General features: G+C 36.0%; 1 protein-coding gene across 1 annotated transcript; it reads left to right on the forward strand.

Annotated features, from left to right (window-relative positions):
* The first annotated feature begins 1526 nt into the window (after nt 1–1526).
* NDUFS6 (NADH:ubiquinone oxidoreductase subunit S6) lies at nt 1527–17640 on the forward strand. Its single transcript, XM_072605370.1, has 4 exons — nt 1527–1821; nt 3652–3705; nt 13763–13885; nt 17442–17640. Exons 1-4 carry the CDS (start codon nt 1684–1686, stop codon nt 17508–17510), a joined length of 384 nt encoding a protein of 127 aa, XP_072461471.1. The 5' UTR covers nt 1527–1683; the 3' UTR covers nt 17511–17640.
* The last annotated feature ends 1400 nt before the right edge of the window (nt 17641–19040 follow it).

A 19040-nucleotide genomic window follows, 5' to 3' on the forward strand; every position in this document is an offset into this window, starting at 1 on the left:
TTTCTTTTACTGTAGGGAATCAGGGTCATTGAAAATTTTTGAACAAGATAACCTGTTTTGCAGGATAACTATTCACATGAGTGTGTAGCAAAGTTTGAAAAGCATGTTTGGAGGGAAGGAGATCACAGAATCACATGCTAGTGTTTGCAGGGAAATTAGAGATTTCCAACTGCCTCATTTTACCGGGGAAGAGACTAAAATCTCTAATTCTCAATTTCTTTATCTGTCAAATGGGCATACTAATGCATTTATATTGACTTTCTCATGGGGTGATTCTGAGAAAAAAGTACTTAAAGATTTCTAAATGTAAATGATTATTATTGATTTCTATATGTAAATATAAACGATTATTTTAATGTAAATGTAAACCCATTTTTCTTTCTAAGTGTAAATGATTATTATTAAGTGATTGAATACAGAGGATGAAGGAGTAGTTAAAGGTGATCTAGGGATTTGGAGCCTAAAGGACAGTGGTATCAATACCAGAAAAAGGAAAGTCTAAAAAGGGCGCTATTATTGTTGGGGGAAGATAATCAATTAGGTTTTAGAGATATTTAGTTTGGGTTGATTTCAAGACAAAGTGGGAAAGTTCAGCAGGAAATTGGAAATGAGAGATAGAAAGACTAAAGATAAAGATCTTTAAAATTTCATGTTGGTTTTCATATGAATACATATTATTACTAACAACAGGTTCTTTATTGATGATGATGATAATGATATACTTACCTAAAACTTTAATGTTATAAAACATTCTATACACAGTAGCATCACATTAACATTTATTTATCACTTACGATGTGAATTGTACTTTACAATTATCTCATTCGATCCTCACAAAAACCCTGAGAGATGGGTGTTCCCCATTTTACAGATGAGGAAACTGAGAGAGGTTAAGCGACTCGCCCAGGGTTACACAGCTAGTAACTGTCTGAGGCTGGATTTGAATTCGGGTCTCTCTGAGGTTAGGTACACCGCCAAGCGTCAGATCCACGCCAGCCTGCGAGGTGTGAGGCAGCAAACATCTTTATTCCTATCGTACAGATTTAGAACTAACGTTCAGGAGATTTGGTGATGCCAATTTTCCCCATTTGATGATCCCTTTTCTTATTCAATCCGCACGCTCCATGAAATGTAACAACTTTGCTCAACGCGGATACAAAGTAATCTCCGTCGTGCCCCTGGGCGGTAGTTCACAGGGCCGAGGTCACACCGCTGGCCGGGCCAGTCTTCCACAACCCCGGGCTCTGTTCCCTGTTCATAGCAGGCTGCAGCAAACGTCGGATGCTGAGGGGCAGAGGGAGCCGAGGCCCACAGGCTGAAGTGACTCGGCCCAGGTCAGATCTCTGATTTTCTGTGTGCCTCCTTAAAGAGGTTCAAGGTAAGACTAGGAGTTGCACCCGTCCAGCGACAGGGGACAAGCCGCGACCTCAAACCCAGGAAGCTTGTCTCCTTTGCCCTCCCCTCACGCCCAGCCCTCTCGCGGTCCACTTCCTCCTCCCCCTGCCAGCACCGCCCCCCCTCATTTTCTCCTTCCGCCCTTCTTCTCCTCCTTCCTCTCCCGGCGAGAAATAGATCCCAGAAAAACTTTCAGTTCGATTGCCTGCGCATGCGTAAGACACCCACGGAAGAGAGCGTTCTTTCGCGTAGTCCAAGCGCCGGGGTCACGGGGTCATCCTGCGGAAGATGGCGGCGGCGGGGACGCTGACCTTCGGTCGCTTTCTGGGCCGCAGCCTCGGGGCCACCCGGGGCCTCCCGGGGAGCGCCAGGTGTTTTGGTGTGAAGATATCACCCTCGGGGGAGAAAGTTACCCACACGGGCCAGGTAACCGGGGAAGGAGGAGGAAGGAGCGTCTCTCGTCCTCCCCCACAGCCCCTCCTCCATGGCTGGGATGCTCTTTGCCCCTGCTCCCTTTTCTCGTAGACTCGGACTGACAGTCTGGGTGACCTCCCTCCCCTCTTCCCCCTCCCCGTTTTCGGTCCTCCCCTCCCCTCCCTTTCGCTTCTCTCTCCCCTTTCTTTTCCCCCTCCCCCCACCCTAGTGGATACATTGTTGCCGCTCAGGACGCGCCCTGGACCAGCGGGTCCATGTTGGTGCTAGAGACCTCTCAGGTCCTGCCAGCTCAGAGTCCTTTACAGCCCTCCCGCCGACGCGCAGCCTTATCCCGTGCTCCCTCCTTTGGGGTCACCCCACCGTGTCCTGGAGAGGGCTGTCTCCCCTCCACTGATGAGTGTCTGCCTTCCCCGGCGTCACGCCTTCTGGCACTTGGGGCGACCCGGGCTTTGTTTTGTCCTTAGCTGGTGGTGTATTCCCGGCTGTGCCTGGCGCAAAGAGGCCCGTCGTAAAATTCTCATTTATAAATTGCTGTTTCCTTAATTACCTTCTATTCCACCTTCTAGTTTAAAAAAAAGCGCAGAAAACAAAAACAGAAAATGAATAACCTGCACACAAACTTGGTCAGAATTAAAGATCGTTTTATTTAAGGAAGGAACGTTATACCTCTTTCTGTGCTGTGTCCCTGTTGAGAATGTAAATGCTTTTGAGCCTCAGTTATTGGAAATTATTCAAGTTGAATTTGCACTTAGCAACAAAGTAAAATGGATAAATCTGATTTGGTCTAGGTTTGTTGTATGGTAAAAATACCACATGTGTAATTGTAATATTCTAATCTTTGATGCTCCTTCCATTCCTAACATTCTGATTATCCTTTGCCCAGTTATTTTGATTATGATGGAACCAGTTTCACATATTTCAGCATGTAAAGACACATTTAGTCTTCCTTTGGAAATTTTTATTTTATTGTGGATAGTGGAAATTTGAATAAGTCATTGTGTAGATTAAAATTATTTATTCTAAATGTTTAAATTATGAGAAATTGAAATTCATCATTTGATTTATTTTGACTTGCATTCATTAAATCACCCATGTAATGGAAGTTGCCTGTCCAGTAATATTTATTATAAACACTTATATAATTCTTTAAAATTTGCAAAGGATTTTACATATATCTGATTTTATCCTCACAATAACCCTGGATGAGAAGCACTGTCATTATCCCCATATTACAGATGGGAGAACTGAACCAGAGGCATCAAGTGACTTGCCAAGGGTCACACAGAAAAATATGTGAAACAGAATTGGAATTGACTTCTAGGCCCAGCACTCTATTACACCACCTTGATGCTTCATTAAAATATATTGCAACAGATGCAAACAATATGCACTTCAAAATGGTGTTTATTTTCAATTTGTGTGTCTGTGATTACAGATTTCCTCATTTTACCTTGGTGAAGTAACATTGTCCAGATGTTGAGACAAAGCCTCCTTAAATTGCAGTATTTATGACTGATATGTACTTTGTAAAGAACAGTTTTCCTTTTCGTTTACATTAGAATGGAGAACTCATTCTTTTAACGGTGTAAGAAACTAGGTTTCTAAGCTTGTATTAAGAAAACACCAAGGATCATTTATCAAATAACATATATGAAAGTGTTTTAAAAGGGGTTAAACAACTTAAAATATTAATATCTGATTATTCAGGGAAACATAATATAATTAACTTTAGTGTCTACTTTGACAAGTGTGCTTAAAATAAGACAAAAATTATTGTTTTTAAGGATAAGATGTAAAAATAAAGCACAATTTATTTTAAAGGTTTATGATGAAGAAGATTACAGGAGAATTCGCTTTGTTGCTCGCCAGAAAGAGGTAAGCTTATATCTTTCAAAAAAGAGTTAAACCTTAATAAAACTATAATATGAGAAGAGAAATAAAATAGATATGCTAAATTGCACATTTAATGAGGAATACAGGGAGTCTTAAAAATCATCTAATTTCTTAAGTTATATGTTTCTTTAGAATGTTGTGATGCTATGATTTTTATTTTTGAAATATCTAGGTGGCTACATTGTTTTTTTGAGAAAAAATGATTATGTTTTACTTATAAACTGAAATGACTACTTTCTTTACCCCATGCAAGCTTTTTTTCAAGTCCACAGATTCTATTGCTAATTTTTTTTGTCAAAATCTGCTATTTTAGTCATCTAATGGAGTATGATTTTTTTTTTTGGCTCCTCTTAAATAGGTTGGGTTGGTTTGTTTTATTTGAATATAAGTACTCTGTTAAATACTGGAAGTAGTATATGTATCATTCTTTCCTGAGGTCTAGACCAAATTGATGTGACAAGTTAGAGGTAAGTTTTTGTTTTCTATATCACTGTTTAACTACATAATTACATATTATTTCTTGTCATCAACCATCAAGGGAATTTTAGGATTGGGCTTGGGTCTGTCTTTCTTAACTCCTTCTCTCTGACTCTTTTATTTCAATTGACAATAATATTCTCTAACTAGATGTTCTTTTGCCATTGACATATGCTGCTACCCTGCTTCTTAACGTGTAACTACTCTCTTCCCCATATATACATGAGGGTAGCGACTGTTTTGTTTTTGCCTTTGTATCCCCAGCACCAGGCACTGTGACTAGCACACAGTAGGCACTCGAATGTTTATTTAATTACTTGCTTTAAAGAAGGGCTTAGACTTGTTATCATTTGTCACTTTCATTCTAATTCAGTTACAACCTATCTCTTTTTTATCTGCTATTAATCCATCTTTTTGTCCTCCTTAGGACAGCTGTAATCATTGTGTTAAACTTTACCCAACCAATTAACTTATTTCTGGTTACTCTTCACTTGATGCCTAGCTTGGACTCCATGACTATTACCATACTTCTGCCTAATCTGCTGCCATAGAGTTCTTTGTCACCTTGAGCTTTTGCCATGCTGATGGTTCTTATGGTCTGCTTTATCCCCTTTGACTTTAGGCCACAGAGTGGTATCACTGGAAAAGGTCACAGAACTATATAAACCTGGACTCAAGATTCATACTACATAGATTTATCTGGGTTCTTAGCAATTTCTTTTATTCATCTTTTCTTGATTCAGTGTTAGAGTCTGAGTCTGGCTGTTAAAAATGTACTCTTCCCAGCCCTTTAACTCTCCTATTGATGGAGTTATCTAGCATGACCTTCCCCCTTCAGCTTTTCTGTTTACCTTGTGGTATCTGTCTCTTTGTGGTCATACAAAGAATATGAGAGAGAATGCATATTTATATAGTACTTATATGTAGCAGGTACTGTACTCAGGGCTTTACAAAAATTATCTCATTTTGATGCTTACAACAACCCTGGGAAGCAGGTACTCTTATTTGAATTTTACAGATGCAGATACCGAGGCACACAGGTTAAGTCACTTGCCCATAGTCCTATAGCTAAGAAGTGTTTGAGGCTGCATTTGAAATCAAATTTTTGTGACTCCGGGTCCAGCACTCTCTCCACCTAGCTGCCTGGTGTCTAGCAGTCAAATAGCAGGTATTTTATTAGGCACTAATATATTACCAGTTATTTGTTAGGTGCTGGAGATAGAAAGAGAAAAGTGAAGCATGCTCTGTCCTCAAGAAGTTTATGTTCTATCAGGAAAGACAAACATATACATAAGTAAATTCAAAGTAAGTACAATATTATTTTTGGGGGGGGGGGGGAGGAAGCTCATAACTGATGATATTTTAGCCATTTTACTTTCCTAGCTCCAAAGTCACTTATGAGAGTCACCTCTCACTTCCAATTCAGGCAGGTGGTTGCCCCATGGCCCTATTCATTTTCATCTCAAACATCAAAATAGCTTTTATTTTTAGGATATTGAGAATAAACTGTTTGAATTCATGTGGCAATCTTTGCGTGATACAAGCCAGGTGATCATTTAATCTATTAGGCAACTACATGGTCAGCTGGTTAGAGTGCTGGGTCTGATGTCAGGAAAGACTTGTAGAGGATGACACTTAAGCTGAGTTGAAAGAAACTTGGGATTCTAAGAGGCAGAAGTGAGGAATGAGTGATTTCTAGGCATAAGCAACCTGTACAAAGGCATGGAACTGGAAGATGGAGTGATGTGTCAGGAACAGCAAGGTCTTTTTAGGTAGGCTACAGAGTATGTGAAAGGAACTAAAGTATAATAAGGCTGGAAGGGTATGTGGCAATTAGATTGTGAAGTGCTTTTAATGCAAAACAGAAGAGTCTGTATTTGTCTCAGATGAAGTATTCCTCTGTTTCCTAGAGTAACTCCCTTCCACTTGGATTCTTGACCCTATCACCTCTGGTCTACTGTGAATCTTGGAGGAGACTATATAAATAACTTTTTCTAGCATCTTCTGCCTTCCAATTCTAAACATACTTATCTTCATTACTTTGAAAAAAAAAGTTTTTTTTTTATCTCTCATCATGACATATCTTCATTGATTTTTCTTTAGCCCCCTGCTCCCTAACAGTATAGGTCTCCAAGGTTCATTTGTTGATCATGTGGTCCCTCCAACATTGTCCTAGAGAGAGCTAATCCTCTCTTCTCTTATATGTTCCACCAATCATTGCCCCATCTTATGTCATTTCATGAATTTCAGTGTGGTGTAGTGTATATAGACATCTGGCCTGAGAGTCAAGAAACCTGGGTTCAAGTTCTGCTTTGGCCGAACTGTGTGATGATCCTGTGCAAGTCACTTAATTAACATCAATGTTCTAGACAGTTCTAAAAGTTGATTGTTTCAGAATAGTTGCTGATCTCCATGGTTGAGTATTGTCTTCCCTGGGAACTCCCTATGTTGATAAGATTACTGGTTTATTGTTTAAAAGTCATCATTTCATAATACAGTCATTGATAGATTATGACCAAATCCCAGATTATTGTCACAAAACTGACATAATTCAACCAGTTGCTCATTTATAACCGTTCCTGTCCATATTTTCAAGGAATTGATGACCTTAGGCCAGATATGCTGATTTTCCAGCATGTATCTTCAGTTACGGCCTGGCTTTTCTTCTCATTTTTCGGTGTCATCTTTCATTCTTGAGAACTGGCCTCAAAGGCGGAAAGGTGTGGGTTGAAGTCTTGCCTCTGACACATTGATTTTGTGACCCTGGGCAGATCACTTAATCTCTTAGTAGCTTAGGTTCTCTAAGTGAACTTGCAGAAAAGATACAATTTGGAGTTGGTAGAGGGAGTTTGCTCACATAGGATTTTCTTAGTGTACCAAGTGAAATTACAGGTCTAGTATTCTGTCCGTCCCATGTTTATTCTTGCCGCTAAACCTTTACTTATTCTGTTATTCTTTGCCTGGAATCCCTTTTCTCTTTAGTCTTACTGTCCATGTTTTAAAATTCACCTCATCCATGAAGCTTTTTTCATCTGTACCCCAGTCATACAGATGCAGTGTAGATTAGCAGAAAGACCAAGTTTGAATCTTATCTCAAGTACTTAGTAGCTGTGGAACCTTGGACAGTTCACTTAAGCCATGTGATCTTTGGTTTCCTGGTTTGTAAATTAAGGACGATGATTACTGTTTGTATCTATCTCACAGATAGGGGAGGATCAAATGAGATTTATAGATGTAAAAATCTTTGTAAATCTTAAAAGCATTATATAAATACCAATTATACCATTCTGTAGTAATCTCTGTCTTCTCAATTTTGATAGCATTTGCCTGTATATTCATTTAGTAATTAATAATGTACTGCTTGTTTAAATATGTATGGATGTTGTATTTTTTCAGTGAGATCTTAAGTTCTTGGAACATAGGCCATTTAATCTTTTTCTTTGTACTTACTCAACATGTAGACAGTTGTGGGGATCCACATCACTTTGGTAATTGGTTTTTGTTTTCCTAAGCATTCTGAATAAGATGTGACGTCATGAAACTGGTTATTGTTAGTGACTTTTTGCTCTTCTTTCTTACACATTCCTGTTTGACCATGTTCATTTGTTTGGTGTGGATGTGGCTATGTCTTTTTCGTTTTGTTGGATTTTTTCGGAGGCAATTGGGGTTAAGTGACTTGCCCAAGGTTACTCAGCTAGTAAGTGTTTGAGGCTGAATTTGAACTCAGGTCCTTTTGACTCCAGGACTGCTTCGCCCCATGTATATATATTTTAATTGTTTTACTGACACAAAACTGCTATGACAATAAAGGGGAGAACAAAAAACCACCTTAGCTTCTTTTCCTTGCTATATATGCCACTGGAGTTAAAAGCACTTTGCCTCTGAACTTGTTTCCTTGTCTGTTTAGTCAATAAGCTATGTGAGTTGTCCTTTAATTTTATCCTTCATGGTAGCTCCAGGACTTCTTGCTTGTTTCTTTTCTTTCTTTTTTATTTTTAAAAATACTTTCTCTTGCTAGGTGCCAGCAAGATTAATCACTGAACTCCTGTGTCCCTCAAAACCAGTGTGAACAAGTCAGTACAAATTCCTCAGTTCACCATTCTTTTGAATTATCTTTTAAACTATAAGTTGAAAATCTAATTTATGTAAATAACTGTAGTTTTTATTGTAAAATTAGTTTTTAGAAAAGTATAAATATAAATAGGTAAGTCTGTATTTCTAAAATCAATATTCACCTAGGATCTAAACTTTAAACATTTAATTTTAAAATATAATTTAAGTCGTTGTTCATTTTAAACTTAAAAATTTAATGAGAATCATTATTTTTAAAAATACTTTTATGAGACAGTATAGTATTCTAGAGCTGTATGGTTAATCTTTTCACTTTAAATTTAGCATTGATCTTTTGTTGTTGTTCATTTGTTTTTGTAGAGGCTTAAATGGTGATTTTGTTCCTGTGTTTCCCCATTTTTGGTAGGATTTTGGAACTTGGCAGAGCAAACATTCCATAGCAATTGCTATCCCTAATATATACCATTTAAGTCAAAGTCGTGTCTTTTAACAATGGAAAATGTATTTTAACACTAAATATTTAATATGTATAGTTTGTAATTTAAAAAAAAAACCCACAGAAGCCTGACTTTAAGACTTTCCATTTTAGTGATAGCCAAAGCACAGAATTACTTTTCTTGCTACAAAGCAGGAGTTGGATAATGTGGAGGGTACCCAATTTGTCATAAGCTTAGGAAACTCTTAGCCAGTACTACTAGCTAATCAGAAATGTTCAAGGTATATGACATTCAATCCATTAATGGTACTTATAAAATAATTTTTTTTGTTAAAATTTCCTTAGTGATAGTAAATAATTGAAGGTTTTAAAAACATTATTATTTTGACATGCCATTAGCATCTAATAACATTTTTTTGTATTATAGATGAATATGTTTTTGTTGCTTTGTTCTTTACATTCTTTTCAGTTGAACTGAATTTCAGGAACCAGACATTAATAATTGGAGGGTCATGATTTCCCTTCAGATGTATTGCAATAAATGACAGTAGTGTATGCCCTTTGTCAGTCAGAAATGTCAAGGCATCAAATGCCCTTCCCTCAAGGAGATGGCTAGGTCTCTGTAACTGCCATGATTGGTGCCTATCTGTTTGTTAGTGTGGCCTGGGTGACATTTTTGTCACTTATGTAGGCATTGTATTATTTAAACTATAAGACTTCATTTGTATGGTTAGTTGCTTTGTCCATCAGTAGCAGAGGTGAACAGTACATCACTCATTTCATACCACACTATAAGGATGTCACTGTAAGGGGAGAGACAAGACTGTCAACAAATATATTCTGTTTAAAAGACCATGTAATACAGCATTAGTGTAATGCTACACAACTTGATATTTTTGTTTTATTGTAACTGCATTTTATCATAAATTCTTTCACCTTGAAATTGAACTTTAAGAGAAAAGCTTATAAACTATAATGATAGTAAATTATAAATTGCACTTTCTTTATCACACATCTATAAAACCTTGTATTTGTCTATGTCTGGGACAGTTAGTTTTATTCCAGATACAGTGTGTGTGTGTGTGTGTGTGTGTGTGTGTGTGTGTGTGTGTGTGTGTGTGTGTGTATGTGTATGTATGTTTGTATATATACACACATGTATTTATTTCAAATAAAACTTTTTTGTTAAACATGAATTTAGGAAGACTGTGGTAACTAACATTAAATGGCTGTTGAACAGGGGAAGATTTTTTTCCCCCTTAATTGTATCTTCAGAAGCAAGAGACTCATTTAACAAATAACTTAAGGATAGCTCTATTTACCTGGTATTAGCAAGACTGTAAAAGTTAAGTAGTATTATATTGGTTTTAGATTTATTGAACTTGCCTAATCCTTCTTTGAGGGAGGAGTGCATTTTTACTTTATAACAGAAGGGGATAATTATAGGAACACTGTGTTATAGGCAAGGAAGGATAGTCTTTGCCCATAGTCATTTGACATTTTGTAGCAATTCCCAACTTTATTTACTAAAGAAATGGATATAGAGGGACTTTATTCCTTGCCACTCTTATACAGTCAGTGTTCTGACATTTGAATATTCCCTAAATGGTGAAGGTCTTTATTTGATCTGGGTTCTAATCCCAGTTCTGCTGCTAATAGAAGTGTGACCTTAGATGGAAGAGATTGGTGTTTTTGATCTGATGAATAAAATACAAAGTTAGAAGAAAGTCAGGGGTGAATGTATTCTGTTGAAGAGTTCAAGGCAGAGTTGAAAGAGGGGAAAATAGAGGACAGGAAAACTGATAAGAAATGAGGCTAGCTCAGAGGGCAATTAGTCTAAGGAATTATTGTTCTGTTGGTTATCATGTAATTGTGTTTCCTGTCAACTAGTGAGAATAGAATACTTTTTTAACTAGGTAAGTTTAGTTCCTGAAACCATCTATTTTTCATATTTATCTGCCTACCAAAATGTAGTAGACAGTTTAAATTATATTGGAGAAAAACATTTTGTACCAGGCCATTTTTTTTATGGCCTAGCATCACACATAACTTTTAGAGCATATTGAAATATTAGCCTCTTAGTGTCTTATGCATAAAATTTAATCATTTTCTTTTTCAGTCTTTATCTGTAGTCATGACAAATTTGACACTGTTGACAGAGGACTTTGCAGAAATTCTCAAGATGTTGTTTTAAAGTGACAGTTCATTTAATGTTGAATGCAAGATTGTACTGGTTCTAAATATTCTTTTTCAAGTCCTTTGTTCATTTTGCTATGTTACCAAAGCACTTGCCATGCAGCCCTGTTAATATTCCTGTATCCAGTATATTTATTTTATACCGTTTTCTCCTCTTAATTTCACTTTATATGGTATCCGCATTGTGTTCAATAAACTTTTCTCTTTTGTCTCAGCATACTTTCTGGCCCTTACTGAGATCTGTATCAGTAGATGATTGCTGCCTTTTCCCTGGTTGTTGTCTTCCATGAAGGTTCAGCTATCTATCAGTATGTGGAAAACACACAAGCCTGTGTCTCTACTCTGTAGTCTAATCGCGCTTGTCACAAGACATCTCAAGTGGGATATCTTATCACCAACTCAAATACGTCTGAGGCAAATCTTCTCATTTTCTACCCTCCCTTGCCTTTGCCATAAAGTAGATGACTCTGCCTTATCACCATCTTTCTGAGTCTAGCAACCTCAGTCATTTTGAAAGTGTCACTGTCCTTTTGCTCCATCCATCTTTTCTATCCTTACCCTGCTGTGTGATCCTCAGTAACATAGCCCAGATTCACTCCTTCCTTTTATATCCATAGACTTAATCTGCACTGTAGCTATCTCCTGTTGGAAAATGAAACTTCTGCTTCATACTTCCCTCTTTTATGTCACCATCTAACTGCATGCCTTCTCAAAACTGTGATTTGAGTTGTGCTCTTTTTTATTTGATCTCATCACTTACCTTAAGGCCCATTGTTGGATTTAGAGAGGCAGTGTGACAGAGTGGCCAGAACTCTGAACAGCCTGAGGTCAGGAATACTTGAGATTGAATCTTGCCAGAGACATTTGCTTTCATGTCTGACCATGGACCAGTTACTTAATCTCCTTAAGCCTCAGTTTCCACAAATAGAGGTGATAAGACCACTTCCCTCCTCCTCCTTGTCCTAAGGATCAAATGAAAATGTGACTGTTTGTGAAGTGCTTTACAGATCTTAAAGAATTATGCAAAGAACCAGCTGCTATTATAATATGATCATCATCTTCTATATGCTATTTGTTCTATGGGTAATGAGCAAGGTTTGCGTTTTATTCCGTAGGGTCTTTTGTAAAATTCTATATAAATAAATTGTTAATAATAAACTTTTAATCCACCTTGCATTGTTTTTACTTAACCTTTGGTCAGCTCTTCAACAGGCTTCTTTTTTATTACTTTTCCAAAGATTTGCTTAATGCCCTGTTATTTTATATTACTCCTGCCTTCAAGCCTTTTCTTAAGCTTCATTCTGCCAGAGAATCTTCTTCCCTGACAATTGCCAAATTCTATTTTCCATGAAAAAATAAAAGAGAATTCTTCCACATCTCTCCCTCAGATTCTACCTTCTCTTTTTTTCTCTTCACTATCAAATAAAATGTGCTTGCCTTTTTACTCATAGTCTAAAAATTTATGTTTATCCAGTGTTTTATCGGTTGTCTGCCCTTTATATTGTAAATAAATAAGAAAGCTTGAATTCATTTATTTCAGTGCCTTTTCCAAAGTGCTGAATAACTTGTATAGAAAAATAGATTTTTGATGATACCATCTGATTTTTTTTTTTTTGCTCTAGGTTAATATTTTATAAATGTTTTTGGGGAAGGTGAAAATTGACTTAAAATGTGTCTTGCCTCTTTTGAGTAAAAACTGTCATCCTTAAGCTTAGACAATTTTAGATATATTCACCTAGCATTCTGTTAATTACAATTGTGTTAGCCTGAATTTCTCTAAATCTGCAGTAAAGTGATATCTCATATTTATTGTGTTGACTTTGAGGCTTGTGAAATTTTTTTAAAAAGGTGAAATTACTATCTATATAATTGTTAAGTGGTTAGGCAAAAATTATTTTCTTTTGTCCAAAGGTCATTATAAGCCTTAAAAAAAAAACAAAACACTTTGCATACAGTTTTATTAAATTAGAACTTTTGATGGTTGTATTTCATGTATGTTGAACATAGCACTATTTTAACCAGAATATTTGATTAAATAGAATAATTTGTACACCAGCCATACAGGATCATTTATTTTAGATTTAAAAACTTAAAGGTGTTAAACAGCATTCATTTCCTAAAGAAAAAGATTTCTTTGAATCAGTGCAGATAAACAGTTGATATTCTTATTTGAAAGTAGTACACTATTTAGCTCTTGGGCAAGCAAGTTTTTGTCTCTAAAAAATTTAAGCAAACACATTATTTTTTGTTGTCTTGAAAATCCTGTCTGTAGTTACTGATGCCCAGAATTATTTTCCCACCATTTATAAAATTGTTGCTATTTTTCCCCTTGTAAATTAAAAAAAAAAAAGGAACCCACAAATACTAAAAATTTACTTTTGTTATTTGAAACTGACTTTCTTGACATCTATAGAGTAACAATATACTTATTCTATTAAAGTCCTGCTCCCTTATCATGTCCCTACTCTGTTACTATAAGTAACGATATACTTATTCTATTAAAGTCCCTACTCCCTTATCATGGATAAAAGGGTGACTGTATTTTTAAGGGCATAATAGTGGAGTGCAGACTCTGGTTTTACTAAGCTGGAAATATTTTGAAGATAGATATAATGACAGCTGTTTTGTTTGTCATCTCAGGACTAGGCTGTGTAAGTACTGAAAGACTTGTCACTAAAAGGTTAGCTACTACTTGGAGAAGTTCAGTCTATATTGGTAGAGGAAGTACCTATCCTGTGGAAATCTTGAGTCTTTCAGAATAAGTGGAATTTTGCTTAAATAAATTCTAATTTAATTTTGAAAATTCCTATCAGTGGTATGGGAAAAAAAAAAAACCACTATTCTTTTTTTTTACCTCAGGTAAATGAAAACTTTGCGATTGATTTGATAGCAGAGCAACCAGTGAGCCAAGTGGAAAGTCGAGTGATATCATGTGATGGTGGAGGAGGAGCTCTGGGTCATCCAAAAGTGTATATAAACTTGGTAATGTATCCTAGTTTGTCCTTTCATTGTGCTATCATTTTAAAATTGAGTGTTCTTTGCTTATTTTCTTCATAATTCTTTCTTACTAATCAACAAGTCTTTTTCCTAACCATTTGCCATTTCAGACTCATCTGTTTACTTTATATCTCATCCACCAGTCTAAGTATAGTTTCCTCTGTCTGCTTAACTTAGTCTACCTCTCAGTTTCAGCACTCCACCTTTGTAGATACATGCCACTACACTAGCTCCTCCTCAGCACTTTGCATGCATAGCTAATTTATTAGACTGGGAGATTTATTCGGTTCTAAAAGGAAATCAAGAAAAATGTAGAGATAGCAGGAAAAAGATTTTTTTGGGAGGGGAGGAATAACATATTGGAAGGGATGTGGAAAAATTGGGACACTAATACACTCTTAGTGGAATTGAGAAATGATTCAACCATTTTGGAGAGCAATCTGGAATTATACCCAAAGAATTGGAAAACTGCATTAGGTCTGTTTCCTGAGATGATCAGGGAAAAACGAAAAGGATGTACGTGTTCTAAAAATATTTATAGCACCTGTATTTGTGGTGGCAAAAACTGGAAATGGACAACATGCCCATCAATTGGGGAGTGACTGAACAAGTTGTGGTATATGATTATGACGAAATACTGTGCTGTAAAAAATGATGAGCAGGAAAGACTTGCATGAAATGAGTGAAGTGAGTAGAGCTAAGAGAAGATTGTGTACAGTAACAGCAATATTGTTTGAAAAATAAAAGTGAATGACTTAAGTTTTTCTGAGTATTATAAATACTCAACTACAAATTACCTATGAAGGAAGATGCTATCCACCTCTGCAGAAAGAACTGATAAATAGAAGTGTGCATAAAATTTTAAAAAATACATTGAGTAGATCTGAATATTATGACCTATTTTTGTCTAATACTCCAGTATTAGAAGCAGGAAAGAACATTAATAAACAGGCTAATCAGATTCTCTTTATTTATAAGGGGTAATTATTTGTTAGAGTGGATTCATTATATTTGTCAATTCCTAAAAGACTTGTCTAAGGCTGAGTCCCTGTTGCAAAGAGTAGAAATAGTAAGCTTACTTGTGGAAATTCAAGTATGTATTTAATTGACGGCACTAATGATTTCAAATATTAAGGCATCTCATAAATTTTTAAATATATTTTTATTGATATCTTTTGTTGTTACATTGCCTATATTTTCCAATGTATTCTCTTTTTTGTTAGAGGCATTCTTAAGATAAAGAGGGAAAAAATAGTTTAGGAAAACTTATCAGCCTATCAGTCTGATGTTAAATGCGTTTTCCCCACACTCTGCCAAGAAGCAAGGGCAGGTGCCTTCTCACATCAGCTCTTTGGGGCCAATATTCAGTTTCTGCTGCTTTATCAATGTTTCCATTTACATTGTTGTACTTGTGTCCTGCTTATATCATTTTGTATCAGTTCATACAGTGTGTCTTCCTGTGTTCTTTGTATTCATTATACCTCCTCATTTTTCTTAATTAGCAATATGATGATGATGATGATATTCACAATAAATATCCTATTACATTCATATACTGCAGTTTGTTTAACCATTCCCCAGTTGATGAATATTTCATGTTTCCAGTTCTTTGATACTACAAAAAGTGATATGGACTATGGGAGTGAGGTGGGGGAGGGAGTGGTGTTCCTAAATTAGCCCACAAAAGTCTATAATATAGGCAGTGTACATTTTCAGTAATATTTTTACTTTTTCATTATATTGTATTCAAGTTCCAAACAACTGAAACACAACCTGTTTGTAAGTTGGTTATTTCCTCTATTCTTTCTGCTCCCTCTTTCTTCATCTTTCTTCTCTGCCACTCACCCCCACACCATACATATATACATGGGGGGAGGGGTGTGTGTGAGAGTGAACTCTTCTTAAAGTGTAGATAAGTCTTTTTATGCATCAGGAGTGTCCAGTATTAATGAGAAGCTTATTAGTGCAATTGAGAGAGACCCAAAGATACTAACAGAAAGTTTAGTTAGTTTGTTTATATATTATATACAAATGTCCAAGGGAATGTGGAAGAAGTTGGGAGAATGGAGATGCTGCTAATAACAGCTTTCCTTCAGTGTTCCTCACTTCTTCCAAGAACAAGGTACTCAAGTAGCACCTTTTTCATACTGCATTTCCTTAATCCCTCCCAAATAAGTTATACTTTTCTTTCCTAACTAGATAGCATTTATTTTGCATTCTGCATGCATTTATTTTGCATGTACTTATGTAATCTTTTTTGAGAGCAAAATTCTTTCACTTTGTATTCCTAATGCTTAGTGCAGTGCCCAGTACATACTAGCCATTTAATAAAGTCCTGTTGATTGACATTTCTGTAATTGCATACCATTAGTTTAAAAAGTTTTTACATTTCACAATTCGCTTGTATTGTGTGTATTTTGTATTATAGCACTTTTGATTAACTCATAAGCATGGCTTGAAACATTTGCCGTTGAAATTGTCACATGGCAAAAGAAATAAACTTTAAAAAAAACCCTGTGATTTACATTTTATATACATATACTTTTCATTTTCCTTTATTGGATATTCATCCAGGTTGTGCCTGTTCACTATGGGTAATTGCCCAAGGATCTCTTTTTCTCTATATCAGGGATTCTCAACCTGAGATCTGTGATAAATTTCAAAGGGCCCATAAACTTAGATTGGTGACTTAATCAGCTATATCAGATGATTCCCAGAGCTTTAGATCTAGCTTTACTCTCTGTTGTGAGCTCCAGTTCTACTCCAGTTGCCTTTTGGGTATTTCAGATTGGATAGCTGTATATCTAAAAAAAAACTCCTTATCTTCCCCCTGACTGCCAATTTTTTCTTCACATCTTCCTATTCCTTCTGGAGAATACCACTGTCCTCCCAGCTATCCAGACTTGAAACATTGGTGTAATTCTCAACTGCTTACTTGCATTTAACTTGTATGAATAGTTTATTGGCAGATCTCATGGTTCTTACCTTCACAACATCGCACATTTAAGTTCCCTTCTCACCACTCACATGACCACGACCTATATGGGGTCCTACTGACTGCTTGCCTGGCCTGTTGCAGTAGCCTGCTAATTGACCTTTCGGCCTCAAGTCTTTCCCTTTTCAGTCTATTCTCCACTGTCCTGGCAAAGTGATTTTCCTTAAAACCAGATATGAGCATGTTTGCCGTGAGGGACAAATCAATTTCATTTTCTGTGCCCTACAGTTATAGATAAGTTGTGAATTTACATTGGAGGGGGAGTTTTCATATCAGGAGTGGCCTACACTGACAAAACACAGGTTAGGACCAAATACATACTTATACATAGTATGTACACACACATACAGTGTGTCCATATATTAATTGTTGCTTGTGTAAACAAAGCCATCATATAAAGCTTTGTAAAGTTGTTTCATGAACTTTGATAACTTATTAACATATTTGTAGTTTTTATTTTATAGTATTGTTAGATCTTTTTTTCATAAATAAAGTTGTAGCAAAATATTGCACCTGTATTTAGAATTTGCTTTTTCTTTTTTATAGGACAAAGAGACTAAAACTGGGACTTGTGGGTATTGTGGACTTCAGTTTAAACAACACCACCACCACTGAAACCAGTTCTGTTCTTACAATTCTCTGCATGTAAGGATTTTAACATTTTGAAAAAAATGCTTATTTAAGAATCACAACGTAGCTTTGTTTTAAAACTATTCTATGAATAAAATATAATTATTGAGTATAATTTAAGCTTAAGGTGATTTTTGTTCCCCCCATGAAATACAGTCCTTGAACTGCATTATTTTTTTATGAATGTATAGCATTTGGTTAATCTTTTAACACACTTGCTTGTTTTCTTTCAAGAAAAATTAAAACCTGTCAGCAAATTTTAAAATAAAATTTCTTTAATCCAAAAGTATGTATTGAATTATTGGTAATAGTTTAGAGATTATGAAAACAACCTTATGTAATAGAAAGGGCACTGGATTTGGAATAAAAATACCTAGGTTTGGCTTCCCATCTCTGACACTTATTAGATTTATGATCATATCATTTGTTGTCTCAGAACTTCACTTTCCTTATCTGTAAAATGGAATTTTTTTGTTATCATAGCAAACACAAAAATTTCAGTATCAAGAATGGAAAAGAAAATTGTAATTACAGTGTATTACTACGTTTAGCCTGTGTGTGTGTGTGTGTGTGTGTGTGTGTGTGTGTGTGTGTGTGTGTGTGTACGTACGTACATGCACATATATATATATATCTGTGTACCTGGCACATGGCAGGTACTTCCATAAATATTGTTTGATTATTGATTGATTATATGAATTAAATTTAACATTATGGTAATATATGCCCTACTTGTGTGTCCCCTTTTGGATTCCGGTTCTGTATGTATATTTCATTGATGATCTTTTCTTTTTCTGCATTATTACCATAACTGTCCAGTTCCTATCCCCAGTAAGGGGAAATCCTTCCTTGTGACAGGTAGCTATAGGGAAGGAAAACAATTTGATACATTGGCCATGTCTGAAAAATGTGTGTCTCACTTTGTACATCTAGTCCATTCATTGCCTCTTTCAAGAAGCAAAGAATACAAAGTTTTGTGTCTTTCTTGTATAGGGGTCGTGCAGATTTTCTCTGTGTTACTCTAATTTTAGTATGTGTTGCTGAAGTGAATACTAAAATGGAGATTTTAATACTTTTGTAGTTGATATCGCTGATGTCATAGGGTTGTTGTTAGACAAGCATTGTAAACCTTAAAGTGTTAGGTAAATGTACATTATTCTAAAAAGCACATAAGTAAAGTTTGTATGCACAACTCCCTTTACTCACTGTTATCAGTCACAATCTGATGAGAGCATCATCTCAGCTAGAGTGGAACTGGGGAGGCAGTCGATGATTTCTTCAATATGTCTATAACATTCTGAGTAGTCTAGAGGTGCTGAGAAGCTGACTTATCCATGATTAGGTAGCTAATAATTATCAGAGGCAGGTACTGAACTATTCTGACTGTAAAATAAGTCCTCCATTCATTATGATATATCTAGTGTCATCTTACCTGCTGAAATTACCTACTAATGTTGGGTGTTATATTTTCAATGTAAAAAAATTTTCAGTGCACATTTGTACCTTTGTGAATTC

Source organism: Notamacropus eugenii, chromosome 4, assembly GCF_028372415.1.
Source record: "Notamacropus eugenii isolate mMacEug1 chromosome 4, mMacEug1.pri_v2, whole genome shotgun sequence".
NCBI lineage: Eukaryota > Metazoa > Chordata > Mammalia > Diprotodontia > Macropodidae > Notamacropus > Notamacropus eugenii.